At 35.0% G+C, this 18648-nt stretch overlaps 1 protein-coding gene across 1 annotated transcript; it reads right to left on the reverse strand.

Moving 5' to 3' along the window:
- Positions 1–7695: 7695 nt before the first annotated feature.
- Positions 7696–10969, reverse strand: LOC149484339 (uncharacterized). The gene is made up of 2 exons (XM_089700472.1): positions 7982–10969; positions 7696–7905 (listed from the first exon to the last, which is right to left on the reverse strand). Exons 1-2 carry the CDS (start codon positions 10497–10499, stop codon positions 7898–7900), a joined length of 2526 nt encoding a protein of 841 aa, XP_089556598.1. The 5' UTR covers positions 10500–10969; the 3' UTR covers positions 7696–7897.
- Positions 10970–18648: the final 7679 nt, after the last annotated feature.

An 18648-nucleotide genomic window follows, 5' to 3' on the forward strand; every position in this document is an offset into this window, starting at 1 on the left:
CGATACGAAAACTTAACCCAGTAGGATGTAAGCCCGTTGCCACAATATTGGAAATGTGAGCGTTTGTAAACACGGCTATGGGTTCTAGAGGGAAATTTAAAATAGGTCGTATTACTAAAGTTTCAGTCGCCCGCCGCGATACATGGATGTGATAATTTTAGATAAGTCTTGTGCTTGTGTGGATGCGGACTAATCAGTTGAAGAAAGTTATATTTGAAGATTTTCTTAATCTAGTTTATGAAAACTTTTCCTTTTTTACGTGTACCTTGTTTGAGATTATAAAGGAAATGTTTTTGTACATCTTTAACCATCTGAAAGGCTATGTGGTTTATATGTTATGTTTTCCCGTATTAATAAATCTGTGGCCAAATTGACTACAGCTTTTAAGAAATCTACATATCCTTTGGAGTATTTCTTTATTTAGAATTTATTAGTTTCTTAATTTAGCCATAACGTACGTAGGTAAACAATAATAGAAGATAAGGCATATTTATTCCAAGAATACATGTCTAAATAACACATACCACATCCACCAATTCGATGTTCCTGGACCAGCTTCGCGTTTCCATTCCGCTTATCTTCCTCAGATTTCCGAACACTTTTCCGTATTTCTTCAACTCTATTTTTGTTCCTGCACCTTCATCGTATTTGATTTTAATGAACTTGCCGTGGATGAGATTAGTTTTTCTTGTTCAATTTAACTAACTTATAAAAATGTACTGAGTCAACTTTTGAAAGGTGGGTGGGAGACATTATTTAGGTTTACGTTACATTCTTCAAAATAATGTAACGTAATGTTAAACCCATTGATTTTTTTATTTGGAATTGTTTGTAACATTCCCGATAAGTAACATTCCTAGTAAGTAGGTAAGTAAGTAAGTTTGTAACATTCAAATTCTGATTTTAGTAAAATTTACTACATTATTTTTTCCAGCGAACGTCTTTGGAATGTGATGGCTGTAATTGTATACGTAGTATATTATTATTAGTCTTTGGTAATGGTATAAAAAATATGTGAATGTACAGAAGTTACTGAAATTGTATTGTATATCAATGAGTAAAATATAACTGCATAAACTAAATTAAATTAAAACAGGAACCATTGATATTAACCTTACAACTGACCTTCTAGACAACTCACTAAAAATATATCAGTTTAATTTCAAACTTTTACACAGCTATACCGATACAATTTCCTATAAGCCACAATATTCGTTTCCATACAAGGTGCGCTATTATATAGTTCAAAAGCAATATGGCTTCCAATCGTCTCATATTGCCAATATTGATGCATGGCTGAAATGAATCCCCCAAGGTTGTTCAAACTCCTGCTTATGAAGGATATAGGATTTCCTTCCCGTATATTTTTTATCTATATTCCAAATATGTTCGTAGATATTAGTATGTAAAGGTTAAATTAACTACACAGGATATAAATTAATGTTTTTTTGCTATTCAGATGTAAGTGTTATGTGTCGCTAATAACTTATTATTAAATATTAAAAAAGGTGCAGGTTTCCCATTGTAATGCTATATCTATTTGACTTCCTATATCTATATAATTTCAATTTGACAAAAAAAAAATAGCGAAGAATTGCTGATTAAATTTTGTACACAATAATAAATAGATACATTATTTATTTATTTACGAACCTATTTGTTAACTTGTATTGTCATACATTACCCTGTTACTACTTCCTCTACAAAAACTCCAAACTGCCGAAGTACCTCAGCAAGGTGGTGAAAATTTAAGTGCTCCCCACATTTTATGCAACAAAATGTCTGTATCCTTCACAATTCCATCCTCGCATGCGAGAGCACGCCCCGGGCATGATCTGCATGTACATACCGTAAAACTATTTAGAATTGTGCATGTGCATCTATGTAATATAACAAAAGTAGTGTAGTTCTCGTATTGCGTAGGCTTTTGAAGATTCGCTATATTTCCTGTCACTAGCGAAGTTTGTGAATTTACTCGCGTTTTTTATTTGCCTTTGTATAATTTTGTTTGGCTTTCTTGCTTGTTAAAGGACAATAACATCTTTCATCAGATGTTGTAGCGAAAGAGTTTCATGCAAAACGGTTGATTGATTAGTCTTGATTACGACACAAGATTTTTATCTAGGTACTACGTGAGTGAAGCCGTGCCTCTCAAGACGGTATATTCAATGTGTTTGAAATTGCATTATAAGAATGATGTTTTGTATAATTCCGTTTATGCTATCGTAAGTTATATAAAATGCTGAATATAAGATTATATTCATTCAAAAGACAGCCTACGCTTGACCTCGAATATCTGCGATTTACACAAATACACTTTTCGTAGCACATAATATACAAACACACATTTCGTAGCACTAAATATACAAACACATATCGTAGCACATAATATATATAAACACATTTCGTAGCACATAATTTAAAAACACATTTCGTAGCACATAATATATAAACACATTTCGTAGCACATAATTTAAAAACACATTTCGTAGCACATAATATACAAGCAATTTCGTAGCAGTTCCTAATTCACTTACCGAACTACTTCTAAAGTAAAAAGGCCAGTTGCAATAACAAAGCTGGATGTAGGTATGGTAATTATGTATGTATCGCTAAGAATCTCCATGTCACTTAAACGAGCCTTTGGACCGCATACCGGACATTCCAGGGCCCTTAAACACTATTTCATTATAATCCCATTTTATACAGATTCGAAATACCTAGTTACCTTTTTAAACCCGCTTCTTTTTTTTTAAACCCGGACAGTTTTCGAAGTTTCTCGAATGGTGACTGAAAAATCCACTCAGTGTACTTATTTATTGGATAATTAAAATAAATTTGGTTGAGGATCGACTCTTCATTCATAGAGACAAGAAATATTTAAATTGTGTAAATCAACATAATATGTTGTGTATGTGTGTGTTGTCCTATGTAAATATAAAATTTTATACGGCGACACCGCATTTTTCTATCTGCGTAAGTAGAAGATTCCTAGTAAATAATATATTTAACCCATTACCAAGATTCAAAATTTAAATAAAAAAGCCGAATTAATTAAACAATTAATTAAAAGAAGACGCGCATCCAACACAAGATCGTTAGGGACGGATGCACTCAAGCCGTCATTATCTAACAGATCCCATGTTCGGTTGTAGTTACAGCGTTTTGTAATATTTATTATAGAGAAATAGGTACCTATATTTTAATATCTTTATGTTTATTATTATATTGGAATCTTTTTATTTTATGTTTCATAGCGTTGCAAAATAGCTTCGTACTGTATAATTCACTACACATAATAATATATGACGTATTAGGATGGACAGGTGTTTTACTTAGTAGGTAATCAATTTCGCATTTGCTAACTATAAGTAGTGAAGAAAACATTTCACAATAGACTTATGAAGGTTTACCTCTAATGCAGGATAAATTTAAACTACTCGTTTACTTATGATAAGAAGGATTAAGGAATATGACGTCACAATTCAAAATGGCGCCCTCTAGCGTTACTACAACGTTTAGTGATTTTAAAAAAAATTGTGTTACCACTGTATTTACACCATGTTATTCTTTGTTGATTATTGTTTAGTCATATATTTATACACGCTATAATACGAGGTGCGTATCAATGCTTTGGATATTTCCTTTTATTTTTAGGCAAAGCAATTAGAACAAGGAGCACTCGAAAGGGTAAGGGCGTCGGAATAAAATCGTAAATCGGGACTTAAACAATAATTAGAAGGTGATGAGGTCCTTCAATCTCTCTGGGAAGTCTTATTGAATTAAGGAAATAATTTGTTTTCATAAATAAAAATTAATACATATTTTAATCTTTGTTTTTCGGCTTATCAAGACACGCTTTCCTACAGTGTTTACAGACTTCAAACTCTGCCCAAGAATCAACAAAGAAAACTATTATTTTTATTTTTAACCCTTATGTCTGTTCTTAAGGCGAAATTATTATTTGTAAAATTAAGTAACAGTTTTATAATTTACTTCAATCAAATGAAATTATAATGCTCCCCAACAACACAACTCAAAACTCCAGTCAGCAATTAGAAACAGTACAAGAAAAACCATTAAAGTATTAAACTCCGTGCACGAGTAAAATGCAACAAAACATTAAAAGTTAGAATAATATGCTAATCGGTTTACAGGCTCAAGAAATGCTCAAGTTTGTGCGATTCATGAATAAGTCGACTTAAAGAGAGAAGTTAACACATGCGTGAAAGGGACATGCTTCGGAGTTCGTAATTACACGTGGAGAATGTATATTTTTATGTGGTTAACACGTGCTTTAGTGAAAAATGTATCAAGATCTATTGAGTGGAAGTCTAGTGTGGCTGTGATAATGATATATATCTATAGAAGTAGGAACCTACTTATATAGATATACATACCTAACAGAAGTATATAATTAAGTATAACTTATGATTCTTTAATAATATAGGTACCTAAGTGTCATGCTTTGGTAGGTACCCTTACATTGAGTTATTCTTTTCTTTAGTTAAAAAAGTATTGGTGATAGGAATTTTAATATTTCATTTTTATGGAGACCGAGCAAATTACATTTACTGAATTATAAGTGAATACAAAATGTATGTAATAATAAACAAATAAATTAATATCATTTATTTTAGGCTACATAACCTATTTAAGTAGTATTAGCACAGACTAATAATAATATACTACGTATACAAGTAAAATCTTATTAGTAATAACCGAGATCTGATTATCTGATACCCTTGCAATTACTTGCATGCAATTTTTAGCCTACCATTCCGCAATTCGCCGGTGTAGTAGATTAATTAAAAATCCTCAAAGGATACATATCTGAAGTGAAACAAAGAGTAGTTCTACCACGTCAAATAGTTCACACATACGAAGACACAAAGAACACAATCAACATAAAAGATCAGCAAAAGCAACATACAATGAAAGTCTGCATATTTTATCACGGATCAATAAGTCAATTTTCTTTCCACTTGGCATTTGTGTTATCAACTAATACCTACCCTGTGCACTCGGCTTACAAATTGCTTGTCGACGAAGCTTCAATAAGCCCGTGTTGACGACGAAAGAAGAAGACAATAAACTTGTGCGTATATAGTTTAATATTTAAAATTACAAAGTGCGTTTGGTAGAATTAATTAATTTTAGTGAGGGAGTGTCCTGCTCAGCGGTTGCGTGGCGAGTCCAAGTAGTAGAGGACAGTGGGGTCAATCCGCGGCCAATCGCACGGCGCCGCGACGTGACGATGCGATGACGCAGTCGCAACGCTCCGTTCTGCACGATTTTGTTGCGGCAACATGCTCCCGGCCTTGGAACGTGCTGGTTCCAACGAACTGTCGACCACGAAGCGAAGAATCAGCTATCTGGTGAAGGAAGCGGACAAATTTTAGTGAACGCCCGACGCACGATGCCGTCTGCAGTACGAATGTCGGCCACTCGTGCTACTCCATCCTTCCCCGGATATGTCGCGTGGATGCGCCCCAAGCTCCACTTCAACGGCGGCAATCGGTCGTCCTTAATGAGAACGAGCGTGTTCTCCTTGAGCTCCCCCTTGTGCTGGTGCCATCTGGTTCGCGTTTGCATCTCGGAGACATACTCTTTGGACCAACGATTCCAAAAGTGCTGGCGTATTTGTTCCACCCTCTGGAACCTCGGGAGACGAAGCTCAGGCACGTCGTATAGCAGCTCAGCCGTTACAGGTGCAGTCAGCGGACGACCAACCAGGAAATGTGCAGGGCTAAGTGGAAGGAAATCATTGGGATCTGTGGAAAGATGGGTCAAAGGACGGGAGTTCAGGACAGCTTCAACCTGGGTCAATACTGTGCTAAACTCCTCGAACGTTAGATGTGCGTTACCTACTACACGTTTGAGATGGTGCTTGCAGCTTTTTACTCCAGCTTCCCACAATCCCCCGAAATGACTAGCGTAAAAAGGTATCATTTTAAAATTAATATTTTGCGAAGTTGCATATGCTTTAATTTCATCAGAACAGGTAGCTAAAAATTTTTTGAACTCATTCATGAGACCGACAAAATTCTTCCCATTGTCAGAAAAGATAGTCACGGGTTTACCTCGCCGCGATATAAAACGTTTCAAAGCTAATAGATATGATTCCGACGATAGATCGCTAACAAGTTCCAAGTGAACCGCGCGTGTAACAAAACATATAAATAAGCATATGTACGATTTTTGTAACTTAGCACCTCTGCCTTTGCGATTCAACGTGAACACTGGGCCAGCGTAGTCGACACCACAACGTATAAACGGATAACCTGGGTCCAGACGCTCCTGCGGTAGATTCCCCATTATAGGCGCGACCGTAGTCGGTTGCAGTCGTGCGCAGCGCATGCACGAATGTACCACCTTCCTAGCGAGGTTTCTGCCGCCGACCGACCACCACATCTCTCTGAGCGTAAACAGTAGAAGCTGTGGCCCGGCGTGGAGTAAACGTTCATGCTCGAACCGAAAAAGCAAAAGTGAAAAATGATGATTAGCTGCGATTAAAATAGGAAATTTTTTATTAAAACTAAAATTTGGCGAATTTTGAATACGCCCACCTACACGAATTAAATTATTATTTGCGTCAAAGAATACATTTAATTTAGAAATTTGATTGTAGCCTGATATATTCGTTATATTTTTATTATTTTTAAGCGCATAGTAAATATCCGGAAACGATTCCTGTTGGCTCAACTTTGCTAACGTTAATTCAGCACGATTTAATTCCTCGACTGATAATAAACCTGTCCACTTATTAGTTTTATTTCGCGCGTTATTAATAAAACGTAATACATAAGCAGCTGCGCGTTTAAGTCTATTATATTGTGAAAATCGAGAAAAAATAATTAAATTATCGTTTAAATTATTACTTATGTGACAACAAATATTTGTAGATTTAATTTCCGGTAAATCTGTATTAATTAATTTGGAATGTTTTAAATCGGGCAATTCAAAATGTACATTATGTAAAAATAACGGACCCTCCCACCATAAAGATGAGGAGCTAAGCGCTTCTAGACTTTGCCCGCGTGAGACTAAATCGGCTGGATTATCCTTGCCTGCGACGTGACGCCATGGATGTTCCTTGGTCAGCTCGTGAATCTCTGCCGTCCTATTTTGAACATAAGGTTTTAATAAATTAATAGGCATACCTAACCAACCTAAAACGATAGTTGAATCTGTCCAAAATACAATTTTATCAAAATTTGAACGCAGTGATCCAATAAGCTTATAATATAATCGTGCACCTAACAGCGCACCACACAACTCTAATCTAGGTATAGTTGTAGGTTTAGTCGGCGCGATCTTACCCTTCGAACATATCAAGCGCACTGTGACATCAGCTGTTGCATTGATCGTACGAGCGTATGCGCAAGCTCCGTACGCGACCTGTGAAGCATCGGTAAATATATGTAGTTCGGTTCGCACTGGATCAATGCACATAACGTGACGCGGTATTCGTAAACTACTAAGAAAAGATAATCCATTTATAAACTTATCCCATATTTGCGAAATTTCGTTAGGAACCGATTCATCCCACGTCAATTTTAACAACCAACATCTTTGTAATAAATGCTTTGCGATAGTAATAAACGGACTCAATAATCCTAGCGGATCGTATATTTGTGAAGCACACGATAAAATAATACGTTTTATTTAATTGTTTTTACGTTGATGAGATCGTCAACGTAAAAACAATTATTAATAGTATCGGCTACATACGGAATATTCGAGTGTTTGGCTAATTCCTTTAAACATCTACAACTTAGATACGGTGCGGATGCCGTTCCGTACGTCACGGTGTTGAGTCGGTACACCCTCAGCGGCTCTGAGGGATCATCCCGCCACAAGATCAGCTGCAGGTCACGCTGATCTTCAGCAATATTCAATTGCCTGTAAAATTTTTCAATGTCAGCGCATGCAACATACCTATTCTCGCGAAAACGTAATAAAATAGAAATCAAGTCACCTTGAATAGCAGGTCCAATCATTTGTATGTCGTTTAATGATACGCCGGAACTAGACTTCATACTCGCATCAAAAACTACGCGTAATTTAGTTGTGGTGGCGTGCTCCCTAAACACACCATGATGCGGTAGGAAATAGTGCGGATTCCCATACGCATTGACGAGACTCATATGACCTAAATTAATATACTCCTGTATAAAATCAGAATACATCTTTTTATAATTAGTATTTTGCTGAAGACGTTTCTCTAACGCGTAAAAACGACGTTCAGCTTGTGCGCGTGTATTACCTAATAACTCAGGTGATTGTTTCAACGGAATTGAAACACAGAAACGACCATCGGAAAGTCGACGTGTTGTGCGAATAAAATGTTCCTCACAAGCAATATTATCTTCGCTCGATAATTGCTGTAATTTATTGCTAGGCGCGGATAATTCTTCTAATTCCCAGAAATTCCTAACTAACTTATCGAGTGAATCATCTTCCGTGGATAATGTCGAATAATTACAATTAATATGTGATAATTTTTTATTACTAGTATACGGAAAAGATTTAATTGCACCTGACACTATCCAACCTAATTTGGTGTTTTGAAGGAAAGGACCACTTTTAAGGCGCATTTTTCCTTCGGTTATTAATTCCCAAAATAAATCAGCACCGATCAGTAAATCAATAGGTTGACTTTCGTAAAAATTGGGATCAGCTAACAATAAATTGTGAGGAATATTAAATTGATTTAAATTAACCGTGGTTGTAGGCAATTTTGATGTAATTTGGGGCAAAATCAAACATTGAAAACGGGCAGTGAAGCTCCCGTCGCGCGATTTAATTTCAATGTTACAAGATTGCGAACATTGCGTAATAGAATTACCTACACCGTGAATATGTTGAGTGGACTGTAATATTCGTATATTTAATTTATTTGCAAACGATTGCGTTATAAAGGATCGCTCGCTTCCGCTATCTAGAACTGCGCGTGCGCAATAATACTCACCCGATTCATTATATACTTCAACTATCGCCGTAGACAATATGACAATCTGTTGCGAAGAATTGTCATCCTTTGTATGCATAACGGTTTGTGCGTGATTAATACATTGAAATTGCATGTGTGCGTTATCTACTGAAACCACTGAAACGGGATGCGTATTAGTAAGCGAGGGGTGCTCGTACGTAGTTAACGTCACTGTATTTTGTTTAATTGGTGATAATTTAATTGCATCACAAAGTAAACTATTGTGCTTTTGTTCACACTTTCTACACGGACCAAAAAGACAAGTACCAACCGAATGACCTGGACGCATACAATTAATGCATAAGTTTTTATCATTTATGAAATTAACCCTATGTTGCGGAGATAAGTCGAGAAACTTCTGGCATGAATACAGCTGATGCCTTTCGTTACATAGCAAACATGACTTGTAATGGCTGCGCGACTTATTGGATTGCGATTTAGATTGTTTGTTATCCGAAACTATGTTGCAATGAATTTTGGATGATGAATTTTTATTTTGGTAAGTAGAAAATTTATTTGAGTTATTTGAAATACTAGGTTTATTGTGATTTACGGATAGTGTAGTTAATAAATCGGCCTTTTCTTTAATGAATTCTAATAAATCGTTTAGTTTAATAATTTTGTCCTTGTTTATTTTGTAAAAGGTATTTTTAAATTGTTCCCACTCGCGTTCAGTGGTAGGATCTAACTTTGAAACTACGATATAAATAATCAAAGTGTCCCAGTATTCCGTGGGTTCTCCTAAGATTTTAAGAATACGTAAATTTTTTAAAACTGTATCAATTAAATTGTGTAATTGAATAGCCGATTCTCTTGAGACGTTTTGAAGTGAAAATATTGCCTTAATGTGACTTTGCACTATCAAACGCGTGTTATTAAAACGGTGTAATAAAAGCTCCCATGCAACCATATAATTTTCGGATGAAAATTCTACGTTTTCTATAACGATTTTGGCATCGCCTTTTAAACTCGCCTTTAAATAATGAAATTTTTGAACCGGTGGTATTGTTTTCGAATTGTGAATTAAGGATGAAAACGTGTCGCGAAATTCTACCCAGTGTTCATGTGAACCGTCAAAGCTAGGTACAGAAATAGTCGGTAATTTTACTGAATCGTTATTAAAATTGTTACAGGTCGTATGGTCGTGCGCTAAGGAACAGTCAATGGATTTATTAGATCTATCCTCGGAATTATCTGGGTTTACCATGCAGTCCAGCATCGCCAGGACAACATAATATTCCCTCTCAAACTCTACGCGTGATTCTATGAGTTTATCCGTTTCTGACTCCGGGACAAGATCTTCGATTTTACTTTGTACTTGGTTGAAATCGTTCATTAAACTTTGTGCACCTGGTATACGTAATTTTAGTTCTGCCCTTTGATGTGTATCAAGATCCACGTTTTCAAAAGACGAAACATATTTCTTAAAATTCGTTAGCCTACATTTGATTAACCCCCTTTTTTTCCTCAAATCCTTAAGCTCCTTTTGCTCAGAAAGAGACATAATGACTGAAGTAAAAAGCTACAAGTACTTACGTGCCACGTGAAGCAGATTCTTCGGCTGCGTAAAAGCACGTGAGGAGGCAAGCAACACCAAAAGCTCTGGAATATACAAAGCACAGTATCACTCAGATGAAGCTTTACAGGGTTGGATAAATTAGCTGGCCGTCTTACCAAACTGCACTGTAATTTTGCGACTTCTTCGCCGATTGCGTCTCCAAAATCCAGGATGTGATCCGGTGTCGAAGGTCCAGAAAATGTTGACGACGAAAGAAGAAGACAATAAACTTGTGCGTATATAGTTTAATATTTAAAATTACAAAGTGCGTTTGGTAGAATTAATTAATTTTAGTGAGGGAGTGTCCTGCTCAGCGGTTGCGTGGCGAGTCCAAGTAGTAGAGGACAGTGGGGTCAATCCGCGGCCAATCGCACGGCGCCGCGACGTGACGATGCGATGACGCAGTCGCAACGCTCCGTTCTGCACGATTTTGTTGCGGCAACAGCCCGCTATCCGCTAACCTGTAGAATGTAGCAAAGTGGTGCGAAAAATTGGAATCCCATGGATCTATGCTGATGTGAACATAAAGAACTTGTTATTATTAAAGATTGTTCTGAATAGTATTGACGTCAAACGGTTTTATTAACCGACTTCAAAAAGGAGGAAGTTCTTCGACGACGACGATTCGATGCTTTCGACTGTTTGAATGAATTTGATATATATATTTTTTTTATTTTAAAGCTGATGCCTGCAATGTCATGACCCTTTAAATTAATTCTGGCAATTTCAAGGCGGTTTTAAGTTTTTAATAAAAAAGAGCGTGTGTGCCTAGCACACGTGCCAGAAGTGAAATTTCTTTGGCAAGATTCAAAGATAACAAAATCGTCGCGTTACTACAGGACGTGACGGTATTTTGCTCTCAACGCGCCTAAAGAAGTTTCACTTCAAAACTAAAAAACTATTATTATTAAAAAGTTTTAAGTGTTATTTAATGGTAAATGGTAATATAATATAGATTTTCAGAGAGGTCATAAAGCTGTTGGTCTCGCTTTTAATCTCTTCCTGATTGCATCCAACTAATAAGGTTATAAAGTAGTTGAAATGGAAAATAATCCGTGCGCATTTGCGCATTCTTGTGCATTATAATCTCTAGGAATTATATTCTACTAGCTTTCCGCCCGCGGCTTCGCCCGGGTTTTCAAAGAAAAACCCGTTCCCGTAGGATTTCCGGGATAAAACCTATCCTATGTCCTTTCTCGGGTATCAAAATATCTCTATACCAAATTTCATGCAAATTGGTTCAGTAGTTAAGGCGTGATTGAGTAACAGACAGACAGACAGAGTTACTTTCGCATTTATAATATTAGTATGGATTATTATATTTATTATAGAACACTTTATGATGTGAATAGTCACTGAAAACATTTTAATATAACCACTAATACATTGAATGAAACTAAAGGAGACGAAAGGAATTTCCTCAATGTCACTATAAATAAATTACTATAGAATACGTCTCGCCTTAATTCACTAGACTCATTCCTCTTCAATGGAGCTTAGACATCCCATTTAGTTTTTAATTAACACTTAAACTCAAAATATCTTCAAACATTCAACGTATTTCTATCAAATTGTAAAAATTCTTTACATTCCATTCATCTCTTATCTATACGAGTATTAAAGCTATTAAAAACCTCATCACGTTTCAGATGTATTTAAAATGACATTAACATTTAAAATAGAGGTTTACGATTTTGGAAAATGGCGCCCGTGACGTTAGCCGAGTAATGGCAACGTAATATACGCACTTCCTAAACATTCCTAAGGAAGCAATGCTCCCTTTGTTTGGGATAGTGACTCACTCTGACAAGCCAGTAAGAAATTGTTGCATTTACAAGTCATGAGATAGAATAAAGATGAAAGTTATTATTTCAACGTTATAAAAGAAACCGCGTTCTAGCAATTATGAAGAATATTTACAATAATTTAATAACAAAATCAGTTTGTTTCCTCAAATACAATACACATATACAATATTTAAACATATTATAGCACATTGTACCTACACACAATATATTCTGGTTATGGCTTCGATGTATATTTTTATCACACGTATTTATATATTTATTAACACGATATGTATATTTATTTTTTATATTTTATTTATTATATTATTTATACTTTTAATATTTATTTATTTATTTATTAGATATATATATATACCTTTATTGAATTTTAGCATTAGATCGTTTTTATAATTAGGTGTCGCTGAAAATCAGCTCTGCAATGAAGGCCTATGCTTTTCATTGTAAAATGCTGAGCGGCAATCCTTTTAGCATGTAGGTTGTTAGATTAAGTAGATTGTAAGTACATAAATTGTTAATTTTTTAATATTGCCTACCTGCTAATAAAGAGTTTATTATTATTATTTTATTACATAATATTAACAATAACTTATTGCGTGTATTAGCATCAAAAAGAATCAGAAAAGCAAATCTAACTGTACTCTACGTTCATATTTTTTTTTCGAAATTTTTAGATTTTTTCTATAAACAATAAGTTTAGTAATTTGCACATTAGTACATGAAGTAATAGCGATCAAGCGAGTCACCGCGGTGTACGTTTAGTACTCAATGAAAGCGTTATAAAATTAAATTTGGAATTTAATTTCGTCATTCGAATGCAAGAAAGGTGTTTTTTGGTGACGCCAGACAATTTTGCCGAATTACAACCGAAACGCTCATTTAAAATTAAATATCAAACATCCCTCTGTGTAGCGAAATATTTGGCCAAAATTGAATTTACGTTGTAATGTTTGATTTGCAATCTGTTGTTTGCGTTTTGAATTTCGAACGATTTTGAATATTTTATTGTTATCCGGGAGTCGAAGTTAATTGGTTTGTTTTATGTCGTCTTGTATGTTTCAGGATTCGACTTGTATTTTAATTCGTGTAGTTAAAGCTAATTTAGTATTTCTTAAGGCGCGGGACATAAGTATACAAGCGGCGCGGCGCGCATCGGGCGCACTGCGGGCGCGCCTCGGGCGCGCATCGGGCGCGCTGCCGGCGTGCATCGGGTGCGCTATTGGCATTTTGTATGAAATAATTTTGGAAAGGCGGCGCAACCGTGGCACAGCCGTGGCGTGCCGTCTCGACGCCTGTCCAAAATTCTTTCATACAAAATGTATAAGAAGGACGTGGTGCAAAACAGATTCAAGAGGTGCGCTTATGGCACGCCCGCGCCCGCGCCGCTTGTGTTTGACCCGCGCCTTAGATAAACTAAAGATCATAATGTACAAACAATGTCAAGTTTAATAAAAAAAAAATCTGTATCTGACATTTCATTAAAAAGAAAAAAAATATGTTCCCGCGCTTTTGTTAATCTGTAACAATAGACGACAGCTAAAGAAGCCGATAGCGATAATGAAACTTTTTGGTTAAATCACTGGCCGCACACAACCCTCGTTTAACGATTCAAAAATGGAAAACAATTGGAATTCGGAACGTCAACCGTTTGATTCGGACGAGAGGCGACGAGGCGTGCGGTGCGTCGAAGCGTCCCTCTGACGTAGGTATGCGGGCTCCAGGATGTTTAACGGGAGGGTGTGTTGGATATGGTACTAGAAACTAGTAGTACCTAACTAATAAACGTGTATTTTATAATATGATATTTTAGTATTTATTACACATTCATAAAAAGTTTCCATAGTTGGAAAAAGCCTGTCATTTTCTTTTTAGACCGACCGTACTGATTGTAACCAAACCGCATAATTCTAGTAATGTTATTAATTAGAATTGATATAAGATTTGTTTTTTTTTTTTGTTTTTCAAAATAATATAAATAGTACTAGATACTTAATTACATACAACATGTTACACGTTCATAAAGTAATAGATATACAGCATGTTGCAAGTTCATAGAAATACAATTGCCGCATCCATTCTTACGCTATGTTTAATCACAGGCCGATGTCGACGCGCACCGCTTGTCAGTCATCTGACATCCCCTATTCCTGTGTCATACGTTTACTAGTTACACCAGTCGAAATTAATAATAAATCGCACGGAATGTGCCTTCTAGGATCCCTTTTGTTTTTCTTTTATTACACAAAATATTTCTTTGTGCAGAATTTTGAGAGTCCGACTAAAAAAACGAACATCTCGATGTATTATAACAGATTTGATGGGCCATTTCTCCAGTATGTAACAAAGTCGCTTTCCGTCCGTCTATCTCTATGCTTAGATCTTTAAAACTACACGACTAATTTTAATACGTTTTTAATAGTTCAAGAGAAAGATTTTAGTACATAGGTAGGTACATAATTTGTCACGCGGGTGAAGCCGTGGGCGGAATACTAGTTACCAATTTAGGTATCTGACACTATCACACATGAGTTGTGAGCATGTGTGCGTGTGTGTGTGTGCGACGCATGTAGATGTGTGTGTGTGTGTGTGTGTGTGTATAGACAGTTGCACCGATGTACTAATGTATCTACCAAGCTACCTTTCACCTACTTCGTTCTATGATCCTCTTATAAATGTAACACGATCCCTCCATTCTCCAGATTTTGCTCATACAATGAAACATTCAGAGTATGTCGCTAACAGCCAATCACTTGTCGTGTTACAATGGACACGCATTAGCACGCATTGGATCGAATTACGGCGGCCATGTTACTAACGCATAACGTTTTATGACGTGACATGCTTGGGGCCTCAGCTTGGGGCACATTCGCGGAAGATTCTGCAGCAGGGTTATGTGAAAATTCTTTGATTAAATCTCATGGTTTAGAAAATGATGTTTGACTATTCAATATAAATACATATTACACAATTAATTTTCATCCAGTTGCCAAAATTTTATACACACAGGTATTGTATTATTGTAAAACATGTACCTGTAAACTACCATAAGTTCTTTTTCGTAACGTTGAACAATCACAAAAAATGTATGTTTTGCAACGCCGCGGTCGTCTTATCGTATAATGAGATGAATAGTTAAAATCTATTTGTTTTCCTAATTTTATTTATCGTCACAGAAAATAGAAACTTACAAATGCAACAACAAACTTGAAACTATTATAAATTATAATAATGTCAGCTTATTATAACATATACACAAAGAACAAAGTTCCTCATAAAAATTCCCCTCTAATATGTACAAACCCTAACTTCTACGATAGCCAAATCAAATCTGAGCTATCTAAGAGCCCGTTTATGATACTCTTATTCAATACGAAGCGAATGCTTTGTTTTATTTTACTGCTGTTTTTGTTCACACTCCACCGTCAATGGACGCTCTAATAAATATTTATTGGCTTCTTGGTATATGATAGCATTTGAAGATAATGTGAGCGGAGGCTTTTTATCGTTATTGTTCTAGAAACAACTATTATTTTATTGAGTTATTTCAGCTAATGTATAGATTGGAAAGTATTGACATTTACTAAAAATAAGACCATATATAACTAGCCTTACGAAATAGTACTTTGAAAAAAAAACTATTATTTCAATAAAAAGTGTTATTGAATACCTTATACATAACTACCTAAAATATAGTAACAAAAGAAGACCTTAAAAAGATGATCAATAATATAACATAAGAGCAATTCAAAGGAAATTGATTGTATTTGCAGTGACGTACACAACAATGATTGTCACAGATTTCATGAGAAGCAAAATAATATTTCTACAAATATCGCTATTAATTTATGAATATCAGTGTACGGGAGCTATTAACGTTAAAAAAAAAGTCATTTTAGTATAGTTGGTTTTTTGATATACTGTTCCTCTTGCTATTTCGGTTAGAGTCCGGGCTGTCTGGCTGGTCGCAGTGGTTGCGTTTTTTAGTGCGCATCTCATCTGCACAGGATAATTTCCTTAATTTAAAGTCATTTTTTAACGCGTAATTTTTAATATTTCCATATTAGTACATATTTAATACTTAACAATCGAATTAGCGTCTGGCTAATTAATTTTAGATTATATTATGTTTGAGGAACATAATATGAAATTTACAGACATTCTAAAATAATTTGAATTTTTTATAAAAACGAAATAAAAAATTGCGTCTGGCACCTATTTAACAACGAAAAAAACGTCTTGCAATAAAAAAATTATGTCTGATGGATCTATCTAAAGGTAAAATATTAAAAATTACGCGTTAAAAAATGACTTAAAATTAAGGAAATTATCCTGTGCAGATGAGATGCGCACTAAAAAACGCAACCACTGCGACCAGCCAGACAGCCCGGACTCTAACCGAAATAGCAAGAGGAACAGTATATCAAAGAACCAACTATACTAAAATGCTCTCTTGTCAACGTTGGTAGCTCCTATACGATAAAAAAAGATGTCACTTTTTGTTCACAATTTTAAGATAGGCGGGGGAATACACCTATTTTATTACACGTAGATAATGTCGTAAAAAAAAACAACTCAAACAGGAAATAAATTAGTTTACACGACTTTGTAATGAAATACGGCATAGCATATTATATCTATTATTTGTGACCAATAGAATTCGTGTTTCGAACATCGATCAATAAAGTCCAATAACTGCAATAATTATTCGAAAACAATACCCAATCACTTAACATCTTATTCATATAGTGCTATTAAATATATAATAAGCAGCATGATATGAAATCTGTTTGCATTGGATATCGGGCATAGCAAGGGCTATCCGATATTATTAATTCACAATGCAGTGGTGTACTTTGTTAGCGGGCCTCAATCCCAGTTTGGTTATAACTTATTCACAATGTGTACTGTTAGGGCACTGTATCTACGGTAAAGTAACGTGTTGATATTGGGGTTAAAAACAGCAGGGTGGTATAGCGAAATAACAATCACTACGGGAATCAAAATCTGGTGTTGAAAATTTTTATGATGAAATATATAAAAACTTGAAATAGAAGAAATAACTGGGAATACAAGAATATTGGTAAATGCAATCAAAGTAATTGTAGGTGGTATGAAGTTAATAGTTACATAGAAAATAATGAAGTACTTTATTTAGAAGGTAAGATACAATATATTAATAGTATTTAATATCTTGATTTTCTCTGCCAATCCGGGAAAGAGCAATACTTATATAACTCAACACTAATATTTGTTAATAAATAGTTATTAAAGTACCTAACGAAGCAAATTCAAGTAAATGGGTTATAATATGCCGAGTATAAAAATAAGTTCACTAGTAATAAAAGCTAGGGCCTCAAACCATTCGGGGCCCTAACTATATCCGCCCTAGTACAGCCCATCACGAGCTATTGAGTAGCCAACTCTGTCAATAATTGACGAGAGGCATCCAGTTATAGGCGATATTGAAACTGCTTCGATACAATTGAGTTTGCTGACAGTATTGATTATATTGCTGTTAGTGTAATTATAAGTGCTTGTTTGTGTTTCGTAGCTATTAATCTGCAAGATTGGAATGATAATTTTGTAATTAAGAATGTTGGTTATTACGGTATTTTTATATTGGTAGAGTTATGCCTTTTAAAATGGTCTGTTTAAATGTTTCCTAATAAATGTTATGTATAAAAAAATAAAACGTTAAAAAAAATAAAAAAAATTATGATTAATTAAGTAAACAAGGATGATAAAACATTCCCAGAATCTGTTGTTGCTATCATGAATCTGAACCTGCATTTATAAACAATGTTTATTATACATAATTAAATGTATGTATCCATTGAATATTTGTGTATTTGTATGCACTATATTGCAATGCAATTAATTTTAAAGTTATCACGATTTATTCATCAACTACAATTATTGTTTTTGTGTCTCCCTTAAACCTTCTTGTTTCCGTATTATGTACATTATGAATTATAAAAGCTTAGAGTAATCGGTATTCACCACCAAATGATTAAAAAAAGAATAGTCTAGCGCTATCCTGTCAATACATTTCATAATCACTGCAATACCCTGAAGGTGTGGACACATCTTTAACTTCGACGCCACATGGTGTCACTTTAATATTTATAGGATGGCCATAGAGTTGCTTACTATGCATAGAATTCGACCTTTTGTAAACATGCACACTTGAATACCTTTTGGAAGACATGGTTGTTTGCATACTGCTTCGATTTTTACTATATAAATAATTTGAAAAATCCTGAGGTCGTTATTTTTCTTTATATTAATGA

The sequence above is a fragment of the Colias philodice genome, chromosome 11 (assembly GCF_061535455.1).
Source record: "Colias philodice isolate Cphi_HAF_F1 chromosome 11, ilColPhil1 Martin Lab GWU primary, whole genome shotgun sequence".
In the NCBI taxonomy this organism is placed as follows: Eukaryota; Metazoa; Arthropoda; class Insecta; order Lepidoptera; family Pieridae; genus Colias; species Colias philodice.

Bases quoted from the DNA above. Each gene is read 5' to 3' on its own strand.
- LOC149484339 (XM_089700472.1), bottom strand. From the start codon at position 10,499: ATGTCTCTTTCTGAGCAAAAGGAGCTTAAGGATTTGAGGAAAAAAAGG.